This window comes from Peromyscus maniculatus, chromosome 1, assembly GCF_049852395.1.
Source record: "Peromyscus maniculatus bairdii isolate BWxNUB_F1_BW_parent chromosome 1, HU_Pman_BW_mat_3.1, whole genome shotgun sequence".
Taxonomy (NCBI): domain Eukaryota; kingdom Metazoa; phylum Chordata; class Mammalia; order Rodentia; family Cricetidae; genus Peromyscus; species Peromyscus maniculatus.
In genome coordinates this window covers 30,432,555-30,454,612 of record NC_134852.1, presented here as the reverse complement: position 1 = coordinate 30,454,612, position 22,058 = coordinate 30,432,555, and the positions used below count along the sequence as shown (strand labels likewise).

Genomic DNA, 22,058 nt, shown 5'->3' with positions numbered 1-22,058 from the left:
TCCAGTGGCAGACCGAGCCAAGCCTCAACCAGGAAGGGCCTCTGAGACTGGAGCGCCATCACCACCAACCATCTCCGACATCAACCTGGGATGAAAGATGGCATTGGCCTGGTGCAGCTGGCTCTTCCTCAGTGGTGAGCGAGAAGGGTCCTCCACTCCCCAGACCCTCAGCCCACTCCCTGCACCTCCAAGGTGCTAAGGACAGAGAGAGGAACCCCTGCTGGGGGGGGGGTGTGACCAGATGCCCAGCATGCAACTTGGCTTCACTCTGGGGCAGTTTGCTCTTGAGGGGAGGCCTGTAGGGCAGGCTGGAGACTGCCACGGAGAGATGTCAGCAGGGGGTCTTTAGAGGGTCCCACAGCTGAGCAAAGCAAGTTGACCAGTGTGGGGATTCCAAACTCCCCTTGGTTGGGCTTGGTTTAGGTGCTTTTGAGGTAAGGTCTCCTATAGCCCAGGTTGGCCTTAAACTTACTTTGTAGTTGAGGATGGCCTTGAACTTCCAGTCCTTCGGCCTCCATCTCCCTAGTGTTGGGATTACAGGTATGTGCCATCATGCCAGGTTTATGTGCTGGGGATTGAACCCAGGGCTCTCTGCTTGCTAAACAAACACTCTACAAACTGAACTACACCTCCATGTATGTTGTCTTTTGTTTTTGAGACAGGGTCTCACTGTTGCCCTGGCTAACCTGGAACTTGCTCTGTAGACCAGGCTGGCCTTGAACCCTCAGAGATCCTCCTACCTCTGCCTCCTAGGTGCTGAGATTAAAAGTGTGTGTCACCAGGCCCAGGACTTGTGAGGTCTTTTGGTGGTGGTTGTTGTTGAGACAGGGTCTTCTCACTATATAGCCCAGGCTAGCCTCAAACTTGAGACAATCCTCATGCCTCAGCTTTCTGAGTATGACCACCATGCCTGGTTTTTGCTGCTCTACCCTCAGCCTCAGTTTACTTAGCTGTAAATGGGCCTCGCTGACAGGATCATTCTATCTAGTGCCCTTAGAAGGAGGACCAACTAACGTCTGCTGTTTACCTACTTTGAATCTTTTTCACTTGTCAGCATCCACCCTGAGAGGGATGGTCACTCGTGGCCCGACTTCCTAGAGAGGAAAACCAGGCCTCGAAGAGGTGACTTGCTGGTCAGGGTCTCACAACACATAGTGGCATTTGCCCTAAGCCTGTCACTACCACCCACTTTCTCCCAACCAGGAAGGGACTGGAAACCAGGCCAGGCCTGCAAGTGTGTGTCATGTGAGAAACACCAGGGCCACCATGTGAGCGAGCCAAGTACAGATAAGAAGGAAGCAGCCAGGACCAGCCCTGCTGGTTGGGACTTGTCTGTTTGTGGAGAAGGGGTGGAGGAGGCTGGGGGTGTGGCTGGGGGGGGGGGGCGGGAAGCATTGGGTTTGATCCCCAGCACAGCATAAATGGTGTGGTGATACGTGCCCAGACTCCCATCACTCAGGAGGTGAAGGCAGAGAGATCAGAAATTCAAGGCCATCCTCTGCTATATGTCGAGGCCAGCATGGGATACCTGAGGGATGGAGAACAGACTATAGAAAAGAGAAAGGGAGGGAGGGATTCCACAGATCTCTGCTCTCTATGTGGAGGCCCTTGTGCACACAGAGGAAGTACCCCCGGATTAAGTGAAAGACTTAGGAAGGCCCTGATGTTAGCATGAGGTCACAGATTCAGGTGACTACATGAGCCCAGGGACCTGTTCAAGACTCACCCCGGTGCCTCTCATGGGAAGCCTCCTCGTCCCATTTCACACTGGCCATGCACTTGCTGGGTGCAAGACACCAGGCCGGTAGCATAGGGTGTAGATTCTCCTTTGTACACCAACCTTGAGAAAATGAAGGTGTGCGCAGAAAAAGGCCACTACATAGAGCTTTGCAGACAGACACCACGAATGCTCAGGTGTTCAGAGCCTATCCTGCTAGAACATTCCTGAACCTCAGCATTGAGAGACTGAGGCAGGAAGATCAGGACTTCCAGACAAGCCTTCTCCACCACATAGGAAAGTTCAGACTCCACTCCCTGCTCAAAATTAGGTGACTGAGATGTTGAGGACCAGAGGGCTACAGGTGGGAGCTGGGGACAGTAGGATATTTGTCTAGAATCCCCCAGTGAGGGGCTGGGGGTGTGGCTCAGTGGTAGAGCCCCTGCCTAGAATCCCCCAGTGAGGGGCTGGGGGTGTGGCTCAGTGGTGGAGCCCCTGCCTAGAATCCCCCAGTGAGGGGCTGGGGTGTGGCTCAGTGGTAGAGCCCCTGCCTAGAACCCTCCAGTGAGGGGCTGGGGTGTGGCTCAGTGGTGGTTGAGCCCCTGCCTAGAATCCCCCAGTGAGGGACATGGATGAGGCCCTGGGTTCTATCCCAGGGGGAAGTGTGGCCATGGGAGGCACAAATCTTGCTTGTGTCTGACCTTGTGGGCAGGGGGGATGTCACCTCCGAGCCAGTCAACTCCTGTCAAATGAGGTGACACGTCAATCCCACCCGATCCAACCTGACCCTTCTGCTCTTTCTCAGCCTGGATGCTGAACATCGCCGCGGCTGAGATCTCCATCACCCCTGAGCCTGCCCAGCCCGCGGAGGGAGACAATGTCACGCTGGTGGTCCACGGGCTCTCGGGGGAACTGCTTGCCTACAATTGGTACGCAGGGCCGACGCTCAGCCTGACCTTCCTGGTGGCCAGTTACATTGTCAGCACTGGCGACGAGACCCCCGGACCGGCCCACACAGGGCGGGAAGCTGTGCGCCCCGATGGCAGTCTTGCTATCCGTGGGGCCCTGCCTGGACACACAGGCACCTACATCATACAGACCCTAAACAGGCAGTTTCAGACCGAGGTGGGCTACGGACACGTGCAGGTCTATGGTGAGCCACCCCTGCAACACACCCGGGACTTTCCACCCTCTTCCTCACCCCTCCTTTGATGAACAGAAGCAAATATATATATTTCTCTAAAATTGCATTTTTTGAGTGTATGTGTGTGTGTGTGTGTGTGTGTGTGTGTGTGTGTGTACCCGAGCATTGTTTGTGTGTCACAAACATACATGAGGAGGTCAGAGGACACCATGTGGGGGCCCAGGAATCAAACTCTGGTCATCAGGTTTGGTGGCAAGTGCTTTTACCCACTGAGCTATTTGTCAGCCTCTTAAAACAGGGTGTGTGTGGGGGAGGGATGCCTAAAATAACACGAAAATGCTCACCTTCTCCATTCTGGCTTCCAGGATGATATCTGTCTTCTAAAGCCATTCTTTGTCACTATGGCTGGGGGTACAGAAGCACAGCGTGGCCGGTGCTTCTTGCCTCGGGGACAGGAGGTGCCCCTCCCCTCCCCCTCTGTCTCTCGCTCCCCCCCATAGAGATCCTGGCCCCTCCCACGGTCATGGCCAACGACACTGCGCTGGTGGAGCGCAGGGACACCCTTCGCCTCGTGTGCAGCAGCCCCAGTCCGGCTGAGGTCCGCTGGTTCTTCAACGGTGATGCTCTGCCTGTTGCTGTCCGCCTGGGCCTGTCCCCCGACGGCAGGATGCTGACCCGTCATGGCATCCGCAGGGAGGAGGCGGGCACCTACCAATGCGAGGTGTGGAACCCGGTCAGCGTCAGCCGCAGCGAGCCCCTGAACCTGACTGTCTACTGTGAGTCTTCCGAGGCACCCAGTATCTGCATCTCAGAAATGGGGAAACTGAGGCCAAGAGAAGGAATCTACAGTCCCACAGCCAGCAGGCTGGGGAAGAGACAGGGGTCCCTCTTAAAACACACTTGACCGGTCACTTCATGAAGTACAGATTGTGGCTGATAATGTCAGGTGGATGTAGATGAGCGAGGACCATGCACCTGACATATCAAGGTATCCACAGGTAGAGAGAATATCGCCATCAAGGCAGCTGGGTTAGGTAACAAGATTTGTCTAAAAAAAAAAGGGGGGGGGGTATGTGGCCAGGAAGGCTAGGATATAGCTGACCTGTTAGGACACTTGTCTGGCACCAAGCCCTGGGTTCTGTCTGAAGAACTACAAACTGATCATGTTAATGTAAATCTATAATCCCAGCATTAGGGAAGTGGAGACAGTTCTGGTCCTTATAAGGTGCATACTGAGTTCAAGGCCAGCCTGGGCTACATGAGGCCCTGTCAGAAAAGAAAAAAGAAAAAGATCCCTAAATAAAATGACCAAACAGACACAGGGATGTTTGGATTTGAAAGGGTGGGGGATAACGTCGCCAGGACTCAGGGCTCAGAGGGGACATCACAAAAGCTCATTGCAGAAGCCCATAGTAATAGTTCCTGGAGCAGCAGTCATGTGACGTGGAATCCTGAGAAAACAAATTACTGAGATGCCTGGCTGTGGTGGACCACCCTTTTAATCCAGGAGGCACAGGCGGGAGAATCACTGTGAGTTCGAGACCAGCCAGGGCTACATAATGAGACTCTGTCTCAAAAAAAAAAAAAAGTTTTTAATTAAAAAAAAAATCAGTGTGTAAAAACTGAACTGTATAAAATCCTACAACCAGAGGATTCCAGATACCAGAAACTCTAGAAGCAGAGGCGAGGCTCCAGGGTCTAGACAGAAAAGCCTAGAAATACCACCAGCTGAAACGGTATCCTAGAACCAATTTATAGCGCCGGAGAGTCTAGATCAGTGGTTCTCAATTTGTGGGTCACTACCCCATTAGTGTCCAACAACCCTTTCACAGGGACTGCCTAAGACCATCAGAAAACACAGATATTCATTACGATTCACAACAGTAGCAAAATTACAGTTATGAAGTAGCAAAGAAAATAATTTTATGGCTGGGGGTCACCACAACATGAGGAACTGTATTAAAGGGTCATAGCATTAGGAAGGTTGAGATCATCTGCTCTAGAATCTTAGACACACAGACTTCTAGGGCCTGAGAATCCTAAAACATAGAACATAGATTGTTTTGTTTTGAGACAGGGTTTCTCCGTGCAGCCCCAGCTGTCCTGGCACTCACTCTGTAGACTAGGCTGGCCTTGAACTCAGAGATCCACCTGTCTCTGCCTCCTGAGTGCTGGGATTAAAAGCCATTACGAGGCTCCACACATTCTTTTTCACGGATGAAAAAAAAAAAAAAAAAAAAAAAACCTGAGTTTTGGGTTCTTGTGGGAGGGGAAATGAGTCTCAAGATCACAGAGTGCGTTAGAGATCAAGATGTGATCAGGAAAGTCTCCAGCTCTTTCTCCCCGGTACTCAGCCCTGCCAGCCCCAGGGACCCAATCTGGTAGACCCAGAATCAAGAAGGCCCAGGTTGCATGCCTCTGTCCCCTCCCAAACCACCCCTGTCCGTCCTGTGTCTCTCCCTCCTGCCCTACAGTCGGCCCTGAACGTGTGGCTATCCTCCAAGATTCCACCACCCGGACGGGCTGCACCATTAAAGTGGACTTCAACACGTCCCTTACCCTGTGGTGCGTGTCCCGATCCTGCCCTGAGCCAGAGTATGTGTGGGCCTTCAACGGGAAGGCCTTGAAGAATGGTCAGGATCACCTAAACATCAGCAGCATGACTGTGGCCCATGAGGGCACATACACGTGCATTGCTAAGAACTCCAAGACCCTGCTGTCCGGGTCCGCCTCCGTGGTGGTCAAGCTGTCTGGTGAGTCAGCCCCAGCCTGATGACCAGCTGCTCTCCATAGAGGCCCGGCAGGCCTCTGCTGCCTGGGCCACCATTTTCCCAGAAGATAACTGAATTCCCAGCACATTCATTGGCTGGTTATGACAAGGTGGCAGACATATCGAATTGCCCCTCTCTTGTCTAGGTGCAAAAAAGAGGCAGGCAAAGCCTGTCAGGTAGAAAATAAATGGTGACTCATATCCTCTGCCTTGAGGTTAGACTGGATGATAAGTGAGTCCCATGTCCCCTTCTTGTGGGGTGGCTGAGTGGGACCCCAGGGTCCATGTCCTTCCATGTAATTACCCCAGTTGGTAGAAAAGGCACTGGAGGCTGAGAGTCCTGCCCAACCCACGACACACAGACCTGAACCACACACTCACGCACACACCACAGCTGGGAACCCATGGGCAGTTGTTGGCTAATGGAGGAACCCAGCCAGAGGCACTGTCTTCACGCCTCTGTTCTATGTGTATGGGGGGGGGGCATTGAGGGACCCCAGGGAACACTGCTCATGCCCCAAGGATGGTGACTTTGAACATCAAGTCCTCGTTTCACAGCAGATCTGCAAGTATTCATCTATACCCACAGCGTTTGAGAGGCAGGAGGATCAGGAGTTTGAGGCCATCATTCGAAGTTAGGCTGGGCTACATGAGACCTTGTCTCCAAAAAAAAAAAAAAAAAGCATTAATAATTCTACCTGGGTTTCTTCTCAAGTGTCCGTTGCCCCTTGGGGACACTGGGAATCGTCCTCCCCCTCCTCCCTCCCTTCTTCCTCCACTAACAGGCTGGGTCTCATGCAAAGGGTGGGGATGGACCCCTCTTTCAAGCAGAACAGAGATGGCGGCCCCCAAGGTAAGTGTGCCTCCTGCCTTACCTGTGAGGGGCCTTGGCTGGAGACAGGGTGGACCAGATGACCTCGGGGCCAACATGGGGGGTGTCCAAGGCCTGCAGGTATGTGCAGGGTGTACCTGATGCAACACTCCCAAGATTGCTTCCTGCCAAGCTGCCAGAAATCCTGTGGCAGGTGCTGGGAGAGAGATAGAGGACAGAGAGATGGGTATTACCCCACGCGGGGAAACAAGCTGATCTGATGGAGGAGGCATGGTCTTTCTCTGATCTCAGAGAGAGCTACCAGTCAAAGAGAAGAGGCAATGAATGCCTCACCTTCTTAGGGCTCCCAGGCACTGGTGGAGGAGACATAAAACCCCCTAGTCAAAGGGAGGAGGCATAGCCTGGAAGAATTTCCAGGTCATTAGGAGACATGACACTACTTTACTTTAAAATTCCTAGTCTGATGGGGGAGACACAGGTCCCACTTTGGGAATACTCCAAATCTGGTGGGGGAGTATGAGCCTCCCACTTTCTATGGAAATTTTCTGATACAATACAATTCTGAGATGGTTATTCCCAACTCTAGGGGTCTCTAACTTGATCAGAATGTTCCACTCTAATAACCCACAATGTCTTAGTCTGATGGAGGAGATGGAGGCTCCCACCTTGGAGGGATTCTTAAACCAATGGAATCATCTTCCCAGACTAGAGTCCTGAACTTGCCTGAAAAAAAAAAATATCTAGAATTTCCCAATCTGATGGAGGAGACACAAGTCACACCTTGTGAGAATTTTTAATGTAATACAGGTTTCTCAGCTTCTTCCCTCTAGAGTCTTCCGATCTGATGGAGGAGTTGCACCCCCATACTCTTGGGTCTGCTGCTCTCACAGAAAATAACATGCTGTGGGAATAGTCCCAGACATCTGATGGGGGAGACACAGCCACATTTTCTGGGATTTCCGACCTGATAGGGGAGGCATGGCCCCCAGAGTTTAGATGCTTCCATTCTGATGGAGGAGACATGGCCAGATTCTCTAGGGTCTCCCAATTTCATAGGAGGGACAACATGCACCATCGCCCAAGGCTGAACTCTAGATAGGGGAGATGTGCCAAGCACCACTGACAAAGAAAGTCTACATGATCACCCAAGAAGTCACCTCCATCCTCTGTCTCCACAGCACCTCATGGGGAGCACTGTCCCTGGAGGAGCTGGCCAAGGGAGGGGGAGGACTCCACTCTACGCCCAGGGCAGACCTGGCTGATAGTGGTGGTGGTTCTCTCTCCAGCCGCAGTTGTGGCCATGATGATTGTGCCTGTACCGACTAAACCAACGGAGGGCCAGGACGTGACCCTGACCGTCCAGGGCTACCCCAAGGACCTGCTAGTCTATGCCTGGTACCGTGGACCGGCCTCAGAGCCCAACCGACTGCTCAGCCAGCTGCCGTCGGGGAACTGGATCGCTGGCCCAGCGCACACGGGCCGGGAGGTGGGCTTCGCCAATTGCTCGCTGCTGGTGCAAAAGCTGAACCTCACGGATGCCGGACGCTACACTCTCAAGACCGTCACACTGCAGGGCAAGACCGACACATTGGAGGTGGAGCTACAGGTGGCCCGTGAGTGAGCGGCATGGGGGGAGGGGGGAGACACAGACCCAGAGGTGGCCTCCTCCTCCCTCACAAACCTGCGGGACATGGCATGTGCCTCTCCCATCTGACCAGACTGTCCCCATGTGGCACTTGCTTTACCTCTCAAACGATGACGTCCACCAAGGGTAGAGGGGCCTCCAGCAGACCGAGGCCTCCTTGTTCAAATAAGGTATACACCAGATGGAAGGCTATAAATAGGGGTGTCGTGTGAGGGTGGGCATCTTTTCAGGTGAGTGAAAACTAAACCACTGGGATCTAGCTTCTCCCACCACACTGGGGAGTTGGGGTGAATGCAGGCATTTTCCTCCCCCATGAGACATGGCGTGAGGGCAAGACGTTTCCATCTTCAGACACCACACCTCCCCCAACCTGAAATGCATGACACGCACTAGGATGCAGACTGCTAGGTGTGTCTCCTCCATCAGACAGGGTTCTCTGTTGGGAACGACCCCTCCCACATCAGGCTGGGGGCTCCCACAGTAGAGAACCACGCCTCTTTCATCAGACTTAAAAATGTCTCCTCCATCAGATCGGGAACTCCCAGAGTCAGAGACCATGCCTCCTCCATCAGACTGGGAGCTCCCAGAGTCAGGAACAGCATCTCCTGCATCACATCAGGAACTCCCAGAGTCAGGGACCATGAGTCCTCCATCAGACTGGGAGCTCCCAGAGTCAGGGACCATGTCTCCTCCATCAGACTGGGAGTTCCCAGAGGACAGCATCTTCTCCACCGGACTGGGAGCTCCCAGAGTCAGGGACAGCATCTCTTCCATCAGACCTGGGACTCCCAGAGTCAGGGACAGTGTCTCCTCCATCAGACTGGGAACTCCCAGAGTCAGAGACCATGCCTCCTCCATCAGACTGGGAGCTCTCAGAGTCAGGGACAGCATCTCCTCCATCAGACCTGGGACTCCCAGAGTCAGGGACAGTGTCTCCTCCATCAGACTGGGAGTTCCCAGAGTCAAAGGCCATATTTTCTCCATCAGAGTTAGGGACTGTGTCTCCTCCATCAGACTGGGAACTCCCAGAGTCAGGGACCATGTGTCCTCCATCAGACTGGGAGTTCCCAGAGTCAGGAACTATGTGTCCTCCATCAGACTGGGAGTTCCCAGAGTCAGGGACCATGTCTCCTCTATCAGACTGGGAGCTCCCAGAATCAAAGGCCGTATTTCCTCCATCAGAGTCAGGGACGGTGTCTCCTCCATCAGACTGGGACCTCCCAGCGTCAACGACCATGTCTCCTCTATCAGAGTCAGGGACCTTTTCTCCTCCAACAGACTGGGAATTCTCAGAATCAGGGCCATGTCTCCACCATCAGAGACAGGGACATTGTCTCTTCCATCAGACTAGGAGCTGCCAGTCAACTCTCACAATCAAAGGCCATGTCTCCTCCATCTTACAAGAGACCTCCAAGGCCGTGTTTCTAGGGCAGGTGCTCTGGACAGGTACTCCCAGATGGAGAATAACAGTCTGTAGTCTTGCCGGTCTCATCAGACTAGACACTCAGACATCAAGCTCCTGAGCCAGGACCAGTCGGGGACGCAGCCAGTGGCTGTCCGGGTTCGCGCAGGCGCACCCCCGAGCCCAGGAATTCCTTTGCAGCCTCCTTTGTCACAGTCCAGCTGGAGGACCAGTCTACCTTCCTGCACCACCAGACCCCAGACCATGGCACAGGCTGAGCGGGACGGGTGGGGTCTGCGGGAGGCGCGGTGGGAGGGGCCGCGGGAGGGTCCTCCCGCTGACTGACAACCTCCTTGTCCCCGCCCCGGTCCTGCACAGCCCTGGAGTAGCCACCGCAGCAGCCGCCACAGCGAAGGCCGCTGAGACCTAGGGAGGAACGCGCTCCGGCAGCATCTTCCCGCATCCACCCCTGAGCCCAGGACCGCTCACCTGCAGCACGGATGCAGGCCGCGGTCCCGCCATCCTGCCTCCATCTAGCTTTAGCGCCGAGCTGTGGGAGAGCTGCCCAGTCCATAAACGTCTGGTTGATCGCACATGGTTGTCGGCCTCTCCTTCCACCGCCGCTAGCCGGGTCAAGGGCAGCTCCCGCCGCTTGCTTTGGTTCCCACTCCAGAGCATGCCCAGGATGGGAGCATGTGCACGCAGGCCCATGCCCTCTCTGTTCCAGGGCCGCGCCTGGGGCTTTTGCACAGTCTGCAGTTCATATGGAGGGGTGTCCTGCTCCCTGGGGGGGACAAGGACCAGACCTCTCTGGGTACAAAAAGTCAAAAAGTGTGGAGTAGGGGAAGACCCTCTTCGCTGGGTAACTCCTGCCCTCACCGTTGCCCTAAGGCAGGCAGGCCTGCTCCCCCTCAGAGAACAGTTTTTCCCAAGTGGCTGTCCTGCACCTTCTAGACCTCAGCCATTACATCAAGAACGCAATGATCGTGGCGGTGCATGCCCGTAAAGCCAGCAGAGCTGGAGGCAGGAGGCTCAGGAGATCAAGGAACAGGCCAGTCTATGCAACGAGACCACATCCATGCCTGGCTTACACGAGACCAGATCTCAAAATTTAAAAAAAAAGGATAGAGAGACTAAAAAACAGGGCTGATATTTTAGGAGTAGATTACATGGATACAGAATTACTTGTCTCACGTATTTTAAAAAAATTCTCAGAAGTACACTGTTGAGTGGAATCCACACACAGTCATCAGCGACAGAACTTTGTACCTTCCTGCTTCATCTTCCTTAGCTTAGGACTTCCAGTTTCTCAGTCATCTCAAGGGCCCAAATGGCTGTAGGCTTCTTGGTTGCAAGGGACTCTGGGAAGTGTAGTCTTCCCCTTGGGTGTGTTGATGCCTCCAAATGATGTCATCCCTGGTCAGGTGGGAAGCTGACAGCCTCTGCTATGCTGGGTTGAAAATTCTGCCTCCCCAGCCGGACAAAAATGGCCTCTTTCACCTACAGCCAAGAGGGTAAGAAGCACAGCCAATTACCAGGACCCCGAAAGCCTGGGGGAGCAGGGATGCCAGCTGAGGCGGGATGGACTGGGCATTGTGTGAGGGGTGGATGCCTAATTAGGCCAGCAGGAGGGGTAGAGGGAGGGAAGGAGAGAGGGAGAGGGAGACCTCTAAAGTTTCTAGGTCAAGCTAGATTCTGTATCCCTGGTACAAGGAGGCTCAGGTGTCCCCATGGCCAAGCCACGCATCCCGCTGGGCATCTCTAGGCGCCATCTCAAACCAGCACAGTGTCCTTCATTTACCGTCCACGAAATAAACGACAGTCACCATGAGATAAGTTGTGTGGTGAAGGGCACTTAGCTCTGGATTCCAAACCCGCAAAAGAATAATAATGAGAATAATGTGGTTAGTTTTGTTTTTCATTATTGAGGAATGAACTTATGACCTTGTGAAGACTAGACAAGCTCTCTACCACTGAGCCACACCCCAGCCCCTCACTGGGGGATTCTAGGCAGGGGCTCTACCACTGAGCCACGCCTCCAGCCCCTCACTGGGGGATTCTAGGCAGGGGCTCTACCACTGAGCCACACCCCAGCCCCTCACTGGGGGATTCTAGGCAGGGGCTCTACCACTGAGCCACACCCCAGCCCCTCACTGGGGGACTCTGGGCAGAGGCTCTACCACTGAGCCACACCCCCAGCCCCTCACTGGGGGATTCTAGGCAGGGGCTCTACCACTGAGCCACACCCCAGCCCCTCACTGGGGGATTCTAGGCAGGGGCTCTACCACTGAGCCACACCCCAGCCCCTCACTGGGGGGTTCTAGGCAGGGGCTCTACCACTGAGCCACACCCCAGCCCCTCACTGGGGGATTCTAGGCAGGGGCTCTACCACTGAGCCACACCTCCAACACAGCCCACCATTTCATTTGTTTTTCTTGAGGCAGGTTCTCACCATATAGACCAAGATGGTATAGGACTTTTGACACTGCCACCTTAATCTCCCAAGTTCTGGGATTCTGGCTTTTTTGTGCCACCTGGCCAGGGTGTCCTTTTACCTCACCGGCTCCTGTAACATCCCTTATGCATGGTTGTTATCAATTCTGTCTCACAATGAGGAAACCCAGGGCTGGAAGGATGGTAAACCTTGCGCCAGCTTTTGTAGTTCCCACAACTGCCGGCAGGGGCGCAGGTCCGTGTTTCCAGTCCCTCCTGAGGCAGTGCAGGGCAATGGAATAGACAGACAGACACTGAAACTCAGGTCTGTTGGGGAAATAGGCACCATCATAGCACTTACCTCCTAAGACCGAAGAAGCCATAAATGTGCAAAAAGAAACCCTCCCCGAGTACTGTCAACGTTCACGACCCGGAATAAGGTATTTACCTTTAGCCACAGGCAAACACGTTTGTCTAAGGCTGAGGGTATAGCTCCTAGAGGAGGAGCCCCTGCCTAGAATCCCCCAGTGAGGGGCTGGGGTGTGACTCAGTGGTAGAGCCCCTGCCTAGAATCCCCCAGTGAGGGGCTGGGGGTGTGGCTCAGTGGTAGAGCCCCTGCCTAGAATCCCCCAGTGAGGGGCTGGGGGTGTGGCTCAGTGGTAGAGCCCCTGCCTAGAATCCCCCAGTGAGTGTCTGGGGGTGTGGCTCAGTGGTAGAGCCCCTGTCTAGAATCCCCCAGTGAGGGGCTGGGGGTGTGGCTCAGTGGTAGAGCCCCTGCCTAGAATCCCCCAGTGAGGGGCTGGGGTGTGGCTCAGTGGTAGAGCCCCTGCCTAGAATCCCCCAGTGAGGGGCTGGGGTGTGGCTCAGTGGTGGAGCCCCTGCCTAGACTCCCCCAGTGAGGGGCTGGGGCGTGGCTCAGTGGTAGAGCCCCTGCCTAGAATCCCCCAGTGAGGGGCTGGGGGTGTGGCTCAGTGGTAGAGCCCCTGCCTAGAATCCCCCAGTGAGTGTCTGGGGGTGTGGCTCAGTGGTAGAGCCCCTGTCTAGAATCCCCCAGTGAGGGGCTGGGGGTGTGGCTCAGTGGTAGAGCCCCTGCCTAGAATCCCCCAGTGAGGGGCTGGGGTGTGGCTCAGTGGTAGAGCCCCTGCCTAGAATCCCCCAGTGAGGGGCTGGGGTGTGGCTCAGTGGTAGAGCCCCTTGCCCAGTATGAGTCCCTGGGTTCCATTCCCAGTTGAGGGGGAGAAAACAATAATAATAATAATGTGTTTCTGCTGCGCATCTTCCCACGTATATAAGTCTGCCTCATTTTGTGCAGTACTTAATAGACTTGCCGTGAAAACCACTCTTCCTGCCTTCCAAGACAACAACAACCCGGAATTACTGTGAGCTCTTGGAACCACAATATTAGCCCCAACAGCTTCTAGGACCTGTGATCTGGATGAAGATTGTGACTCCACCCTACAAGCTTCCATTTGAAAGGGGCTCCACTTTCCAAGGCTCCTAAATGTTTACTAAAAAATATACACATAGGGCCTGGAGAGACAATTCAGTGGTTAAGAGCACTGGCTGCTCATTCAGAGGACCCGGGTTCGATTCCCAGCACCCACATGGCGGCTCACAACTGTCTGTAACTCTAAGACCTGACACCCTCACACAGACATGCATGCAGGCAAAACACCAATGCACATAGAATAAAAATAAATAAATAAAAACATTTTTAAAATACACGCATACCTGCCGGGCGGTGGTGGCGCACGCCTTTAATCCCAGCACTCGGGAGGCAGAGGCAGGCGGATCTCTGTGAGTTCGAGGCCAGCCTGGGCTACCAAGTGAGATCCAGGAAAGGCGCAAAGCTACACAAGAGAAACCCTGTCTCGGAAAAACCAAAAAAAAAAAAAAAAATACACGCATCATAGCTAGACGTGATGGGGTAAGCCCAACCCTCAAGATGCTGAGGCAGCCGGATTGCTCTAAGTGAGGCCAGCTAGATTTGATACACAGCAAGAACCATATCAGAAAAACAGAAAAAGTAGATGTCCTGTGGTGGTGGAATGCGTGCCTACCAAGCGTGAAGCCCTGGGTTTGATCCCTAGCACCTTATAAACCCAGTGAAGGGACACACATTCTGGAGGTGAAGGCAGGAGGGTCAGAAGTTCAAGGTCATTGTCAGCTGTATATCAAGATCCAAGTCAGCCTGAGGGACAGAAGACTCTGTGTTTGGCCGGGTACAGTGGCGCTTGCCTTTAATCTCAGAACCTGGAAGACAGAGGCTTGAGGATCTCTGTGAGTTCAATGTTAGCCTGGTCTACTTAGATGGGTTCCAGGCCAGCCTGGGCTACACAATGAGATTCTGCCTAAACTAAGGCAAAACAAACCAAGAGGTCAGTGGATCCCCCCACCACTGAAACCACCAAGCCCAGGCCGCCCTTGGAGGCCTCAGATTCCACCAGCCCAGAAGGAGAGATGGAAATCACCTCCAAGACACCTCTACCTCCTTCAGCCCCATCCCCAGATGCCTCTTCTGAAGCAGCTGCCAGAGATGGGCTTGGGCCGGACAGGGAATGACCTCGAGGCCACACACACAATGGCCCAGCGGCCTGTGGAGCCTGGCCAAGAAAAGGAAGGAAGCCTGCCTGACCCCATTATTTCTCTATTGGTTGGAATGCCAATGTGGGGAGAGAATAGGAGGAGGAGGAGGCCTGGGGTGGGAGGCAGACGGTGCCTGGCATCAGGCTGCTGCTTTCCACCTTTCAGAACCAAAGAAATCATCTCATTCTGACACACTTGCCCAGAGAGGGAATCCAAGCCTTAGGAGGTTGCACAGCAGCAGTTGCCAGTCACTGGCAAGTTCTCAGTGGCCCCGCCCCTCCACACACACACAGCATGTTTTAGAGGCAGGAGCAGGGGCCGGCTGCCCTTTCCTCACAGAGGGAGATCAAAGCCCCTAGAGGTAAGGTTTCTTCTCTCTTCAATTGACAGCCTGAGGCTTTCTTTGGGTTTTGGTTGGTTTGTTTGGGCTTTGGGGGCAGGGTTTTGCTGCACAGCCCTGGCTGACCTGGAAGCCAAGGTCCTCCTTTTTCAGTCTCCTGAATGCTGGCAGGACAGGGGCACCCAGCCTCACCCAGCCGCACCCAGCTGCAGAATTCTTCCCAAGGCGTAAATGCTTCCCCACTGTTCATACTCCGTTTCCTTTCATCCCACGCCCTCCTCTAGGTTCCAGAACCCCAGAGGAGTAAAATAAATACACATATACGAGAATTGGGTTGGGGGCGGGGGCAGCCAGATGGCTCATGGGTAAATGCACATGCTGTCAAGGCTGATGTCCTGACTTCCATCCCTGGGGTCCACATGGTGGGAGGAGAGAACTGGCTCACTGTTGTCCTCTGTCTTCCACATACATGCCGTGACATCCACGTGCACACACACACACACACACACACACACACACACACATAACTAAAGTTCAAGAACTGAGCTGGGGGTACAGCTCAGCTCGGAGAATGCCTGCCTCGTACGCACAAAGCCAGCACCACATAAAACAGACAGGGTGGTGCACAGCTGTTGTCCCGGGCAGGGAGGGCGTCATGGTGCACACCTGTAATCCCAGCACTCCAGGGATGAAGCAGGAGACTCATAAATTCAAAGTCCATCCTCGGCTACAAAGCAAGTTTGAGGCCAGCCTGGGCTACCAAAGACCCTATCTCCAAAAAGCAAGAATCACGAGAGTGGCCGAGAGGGCTGGAGGCAGGTCTTTGACCATTTGAATGCCCACAGCCAAAGATGGCTGACGTGGGGCGCTTCAAGGCACTGAACTGCATGACTGGGTCCAGGATGCCAGAAGTCCAAGACCGATGAGGGAGGTCACATGGTGAGGACTCCTGTCTGGGCTTGTGGGCAGCCATCATGCTTTGGCCTCCCAGGGGTCTCTTTTCTGAACCTCACAGAGAGGCTGAAGAAAATGGACAAGAGCCCAAGCTCTCTGAAAAAGATATCAATCCCACTGCGTCAGGGCCCCATTTTTATTCAGTTTGATTATTTGTCTAATATTTATTTATTTATTTATTTATTTATTTATTTATTTATTTATTTTATTTTGGGATCTTCAAGACAGGGTTTCTCTCTGTAGCCCTGGATGTCCTGGAACTCACTCTGTAGATCAGGTTGACTTTGAACTCAGAGATTCACCTACCTCTGCCTCCCGAGTGCTGGTATTAAAGGTGTGCACTACAATGCAGACAGAACCCCACTTTTATGACCCCACTTGACCTCAATGATGCCCTTTCCGGCTCTGTCTCTAAGTTTCTTTAAGGAGTTAGAGCTTTGGCACATTTTGGCACGTGGGGGTGAGAAGTGGATGTTTTTCCCACAGTGTCTCGCAGCTTCAAGGACGAGCTGGGCAAACAACTGGTGCTTAACAGACACTTGATAAATGGGCCAGTGAGTGAGTGAGCGAGGACCTTGGACTCTGCTCTGTTGGCCACGCAGTCTGCATAGGAGCCAGGTAAAGTTTAGGGGTGTGTACTGAAGAAAGCAGCAGGGTCTCCACTTCAGCAGCCCAGACAGGAAGCAGAGAATAGGAAAAGTCTATAGACGAGTCATTAAAGTGGTGTCCTGGAATCCAGAAACAAACAAACACAAGGGTATGGAATTTAGATAGAAGATGAGAAGGGGCTGGCTCAGAGGTTAAGAGCACCGACTGCTCTTCCAGAGGTCCTGAGTTCAATTCCCAGCAACCACATGGTGGCTCACAGCCATCTGCAATGAGATCTGGTGCCCTCTTCTGGCCTGCAGTCATACATGCTGTATACATAATAAATAAATAAATCTTAATAAAAGAAGATGAGAAGCAGCATCCTAGAGGGGGACAATCAAAATATGCATTTTGGTGGGGGTGTGGCTCAGTGGTGGAGCCCCTGCCTAGAGTCCCCCAGTGAGGGGCTGGGGTGTGGCTCAGTGGTGGAGACCCTGCCTAGAATCCCCCAGTGAGGGGCTGGGGTGTGGCTCAGTGGCAGAACCCCTGCCTAGTATTCATGAGGCCCTGGGTTCAATCTCCAGCACCTCAATACAATGAATAAATTTTTAAAAAGAGCTAGCAAAATGGCTGATAAAGGTAAGCAAAAGCCTAAGGACCTGAGTTCAATCCCTGGAACCTACCTGGTAGAAGGCAAGAACTGAAAGAGAACTGAATCCTGAAAGTTTTCCTCTAACCTCCACATGGGTGTTTTGGCATACAAAGCAACACACACACACACACACACACACACACACACACACACACACACACACAAATAAAATGAGGTGTGCATGAGTTTCTGCCATAACATATAACCACAAACTTGGTGGCTTAAATAAAATAAGTCTCCTAAAGCTACAATGAAGGTGTTACCATGTTAGTAGGGGTGCCCTCGGGAGGCTCCAGAGGATTGATCCTCCCTCTCACCCCATTCCGGGAGGCTACTGGGGATCCTCAGACCTGGGGCCTCTAAGATCAGAGAGAGGAAAGAGAGCAAGGAAGCGCATTCCCGACAGAGGCCCTGGCATGTGCAAAGGCCAGGAGGCGCGCAGGTGGAGAAAGCAAGAGGAATATCAAGGAGGTGAGATCGGAGTGGGGGGTCAGGACATTTGGCCAATCGCCTGCCGGGAACTGTGGAGAGTTCTGGGCAGAGGACGCTCAGGCTCTGGCTTGGATGCCACCAGCGCCCACCCAGCTGCCCGTGAAAACAGCCTCACTGTAAGGGAGGAAAAGAGGCAGGGGCACGCCAAGCTTTGGGGTCCAGCAGCTGCCAGCCAAAGCAGGAAGACAGGTGAGGGGGGTGCAGAGAATACAGTGAGACATCCGTCCTTTGGGCCGGCCCTGCCGGGACCCTGGGACACAGGGGCTCCGGGGGGAAGTGGGTGACAAGTGCGGGCTGTGGTTTTTCACCCATCTGCGAAGGAGCCTCGTCCTCTCTCCGACTTCCCCTCCCACCCCACAAAGCTGTCTTGTTTGTTCCTGCATCATTCGTTTATGATGGGAAAGACTGGATTTCCCCTAACCCAGCAGACACCTCTTCCCTCTGCCTAGCCCGACCCTCCCACCTCGGGAAGCCCCGTGCGGCCTCCCAGAATGTCCCAGAAGGATGAAACTGCTGGTACCTTCTGTTGCCCATTCATCCAGCCAGATGAGTCTCCAAAAGAGGAAGGAGGTCACCCGCAGTCACCCAGCGTGTGGTCAGCTTGGGACATCGGGACTTTATCTCCCTACTGTCCCCCGCCCCACACCCCCAAGAGACTGTATTTCATGTGAGGAACACGTCTGGAGAGGGGGGTTCTGCAAGAGAGGGGGTCTGGATTCAAACCCAAGTCTTCGAAGGATGCCTTTGCTGTAAGCTTAGAGGCGATGGGCAGAAGCCGGCCAGAACCTCTCACTTTTGTGGCGGGGATAGACCAGCATCCCCAGCAGATAGGAGAGTCCAGGAGGCTGTAGGAACTGAGAAGGGTCTGGGAGGGCTTCCTGCAGGAATGGGACAGTTCCCTGAGGAGCAGAGAATGTATAGGGAGGATGGGCCCAAATAAACCCTAGAGAGGGAACAGTATCAAAGGTGCAGAGCTCACCGGAAGCCCGAGGCCTTGTCAATAGGTCCATTGCTCTCTCCGGGCTAAACAGTATGCATGCCTCAGTAAACAGTTCAGCACAACATACATGCACTCATTCATTCAATAAACACTCCCCGGAGAGTGGACATGCGTGGAGACACAGCGGCGACTGCCATGGTCGCACTGGATTGCGACCTTGACCTAGGAGTCAAGGAGCCGAGCTGAAGGAACAGAAGGGAAGAGGCAGGAAGGATGTTCCAAGCAGAGGGAACAGCCTATGCAAAGGAGGTCGTTCCTCAGAATGACACGTCTTGCCATCTGCTCTGGTTCCTCTGAAGCTTGGGGATGCTCAGAGAGGCCCTCCCGGTGGCCCATTGGGAACTCTCTCCTAAGGTACTGCGAGCCACCGAAGAGCGAACCCAGGAGAAAAGAGTGGGTTTGTGCTTCGGAAGTAAGCCTCCTCGATGCCCCCGGGGGATGAACACGGCAAAGCCGCAGAACCGCGGCAGCAGGGGTGGTTAGAATTTCCCCCCGGGTCCCAGGGAGTGAGCGCAGAGACCTTTCTCTGGGCCTTTCTCGGTTCCCTGGCTGTGGAGGAGAGTTGGCTCGTAGCAGCCTCCAGGTGGCGCCAGTGAGCCGCCCGCCGAGCCTCTCCGGTAGCAAAGGTGGGTGGGGCCTGAGCAGGACACTGAGGTGTCGCCAACCCATGCTCCCTGACCCCAGTGGAGGACCCCGGAGTTGATTCCTGATCGTTCCCTTCTGCCTGGGGCACCTTTCTCCCCCACCAGGCCCACGGTGTCACCACCAGACCTCCCCCACACTCTTAGGAAACTGTCCAGGGCTGGGGTTGTCGGTGTGCGGTAGGATGGGGGTGGGGTGGGGGCCGTCTCTTCTCGCATCCAGGGTAGGAAACATGCCTGTTTTATTACAGAGAGGGAAACTGAGGCACGGGACAGAGAAGTCCTACCATTCCACGGAGCTGCAGATGATGCCGCAGGCGCCTCTGTGGCCACTTGGCCCCCTGTCTGCACCTGCCCCCCAACCCCCACGCCCTGGGTAACTCCCCTGGCACGAGGACCAGGGGAATTTCTGCCCCGCCGGCCTCTGGGCCACTCGCCTGCCCTTCCCGGCGCCAGCCCCAGCCCGGGGTTAAAGTCCAGAGCCCAGCCCGGGGCTCCTGGCGGATATGGAGGGAGACGAGCCCCCATGTCCTGCGGGGACTCCCCTGCTACCAGAGGGCTCACACCCATCCCCGAGAGACAGCACCGGCTCCTCCTGAGAATTCTTTTCCCGTTACTGGTTCTGTGGCCTAAACCTGGCACTCCACCCGTCCCCTGGCCTCCTCAGTTCCCTCCCACAATGAACTCCAGGGTGCAGGAGAGTGAGACCCTTAGGGATGTGTGAGTCTGTGTGGGATACAGAACCAGCTAGTCCATTGCCCCTTGTTGTGTTTATTTGTTTTGTTCTGTGAGAGTGTCTCACTGTGTAGCCCTGGCTGGCCTGGAACTCACAGAGATCCCCCTGCCTCTGCCTCCAGAATAGGTTCTGTTGCAGTACTAGGGCTTGATTCCAGGACCTCCGGCTTATTTCCGCAAGGACTCTAGTGTCCAACCCCTCGTTGGTGGATTCTAGAAAAGCCCTATACCACCGAGCTACACCTCCCGTCCACCCCCTAGTCCAATATCCGAGATCTGACTGAGGCAGGAAGAGGGCAGATCAAGGCCAGCCAGGATAAACTGGGGAGCCAGTCACAAAATAAACAGTGAGCACTGTGGAGATGAGTCAGTGGGTAAAGTACGTTCTATACAAACAGTCAGACTCGAGATCGGATCCTCAGCGCCTACAGAAAGCAGGGCATGGCAGTGTACCCGTGTAACAACACTATATTATAGCGCTGGGGTAGACACAGAGTGCTAACTGGCCAGCCAGTCTGCCCAAAACCACTCCAGGTTTAGCAAGAGTCTCAGAACACAAGGTGGAAGCCAGGAGTGCTGGCCGAAGCCTTTGATCCCAGCACTCAGGAGGAGCAGGCTAGTGAATCTCTGTGAGTTCCAGGCCAGCCTGGTCTACACAGCAAGTTCCGGGACAGCTGAAGCTAGGAAGAAATAAGAACCAAGTTCAAAGACCTGAGGGGACATGAGGGGCTTCTTTCTTTCTCTTCCCATGGCTCTTTAGCCTTCTCTTTTCTTTTTAATCTTTAATCTTCCTCTTTTTTTTTTTTTTTTTTTTTTTTTTTGGTGGTGTTTCAAGACAGGGTTTCTCTATGTAGTCCTGGCTGTCCTGGAACTCACTCTGTAGACCAGGCTGGCCTCAAACTCATAGTGATCCATTTGCCTCTGCCTCCCAAGTGCTGGGATTAAAGGCGTGTGCCACTGAATTCCAGTTTGTTGCTATTGTTTCAGTTTATTATTATTATTATTATTATTATTAAATTTATTTTTTTTAGACACAGAGTCTCATGTAGTCCACGCTGGCCTCAAACTTGCTACATTGTCAAGGGTAACCTTGAACCCATGACCCTCCTGCTTCTCAAGTGTTGGCACTGGAAGTGTGCACCACCACGTTGTTTCTTGGGGTGCTGGGGATTAAACTCCCCAAGTTACATGTCGAGGTGAGCACTCTACCTATGCACCACATCCCAGCCCTGTTTGGGGCTTTCTGAACTCAAACTCACTGTGTGGCCAAGGCTAGTCTCTCAACTTCTGGAATCACCGCCGTGCCTCACTGTGTCCAGCTCAAGTTTACTTATATTTACATCTCCTTATCAACTTTTATTATATTTTCATTCACAGGGTCTGGAGTCCGGAGCGACACACAACCACGCTACACCCAGCCCCAGCCCCGGAGTTGATATGTCAAATCTCCTCCCATCGGGACTGTGTGACCTTTCAGTACATCTTTAGCTCTCTGAACCTTGGCCAAGCAGGGAGGGTAATGCTGACACCTGGAGTGTCCCTGCAGATCTGCCCAGGACATATGTCCAAACCAAACAGAGGAGCCTTGTGAGCTCTTAGGGTGGAACTGGCCACAAAGCCCAGCTTGTGCCAACGACGCCTGTTGCGGGGGGTGGGGCCCGCACCCGGCACTACCAGGCCCCAACTGCTTCCTTTCAACCCAATACTCCTTTGGTGACCTGGGAAATTGAGTAGAGCCATCCCTGGGTCACACAGGGTGTCTATAGGCCACACTTAAGAGTGTTCCTTTGTAAACCAAGCACGATGGCACATGGCTTTAATCCTAGCAACTGTTCAGAGACAGGTGGATCTCTGGGAATTCAAGGTCAGCCTGGTCTACAGTGAGTTCCAGGGCAGCCCAGTCAGAGCTACATGATAAGACCCTGTCTCAAAAAAAAAAAAAAAAAATCCCAGGACTCAGGAGACAGAGGCAGGCGGATCTCTGTGAGTTCGAGGCCAGCATGGTCTACAGAGTGAGTTCCAGGATGGCCAGGGCTACACAGAGAAACCCTGTCTCTAAAAAACAAACACAAGAAGAATTATTGTGTGCTGTTGCTTGGGGAAGTTTTTAAAAACCTTTATGTAATG

At 53.7% G+C, this 22,058-nt stretch overlaps 1 protein-coding gene across 1 annotated transcript; it reads left to right on the top strand.

The window, feature by feature from the left end:
* Positions 1–10,095, top strand: Ceacam16 (CEA cell adhesion molecule 16, tectorial membrane component). The gene is made up of 6 exons (XM_006994881.3): positions 1–134; positions 2,523–2,870; positions 3,362–3,637; positions 5,336–5,614; positions 7,750–8,076; positions 9,889–10,095. Exons 1-6 carry the CDS (start codon positions 98–100, stop codon positions 9,897–9,899), a joined length of 1,278 nt encoding a protein of 425 aa, XP_006994943.3. The 5' UTR covers positions 1–97; the 3' UTR covers positions 9,900–10,095.
* Positions 10,096–22,058: the final 11,963 nt, after the last annotated feature.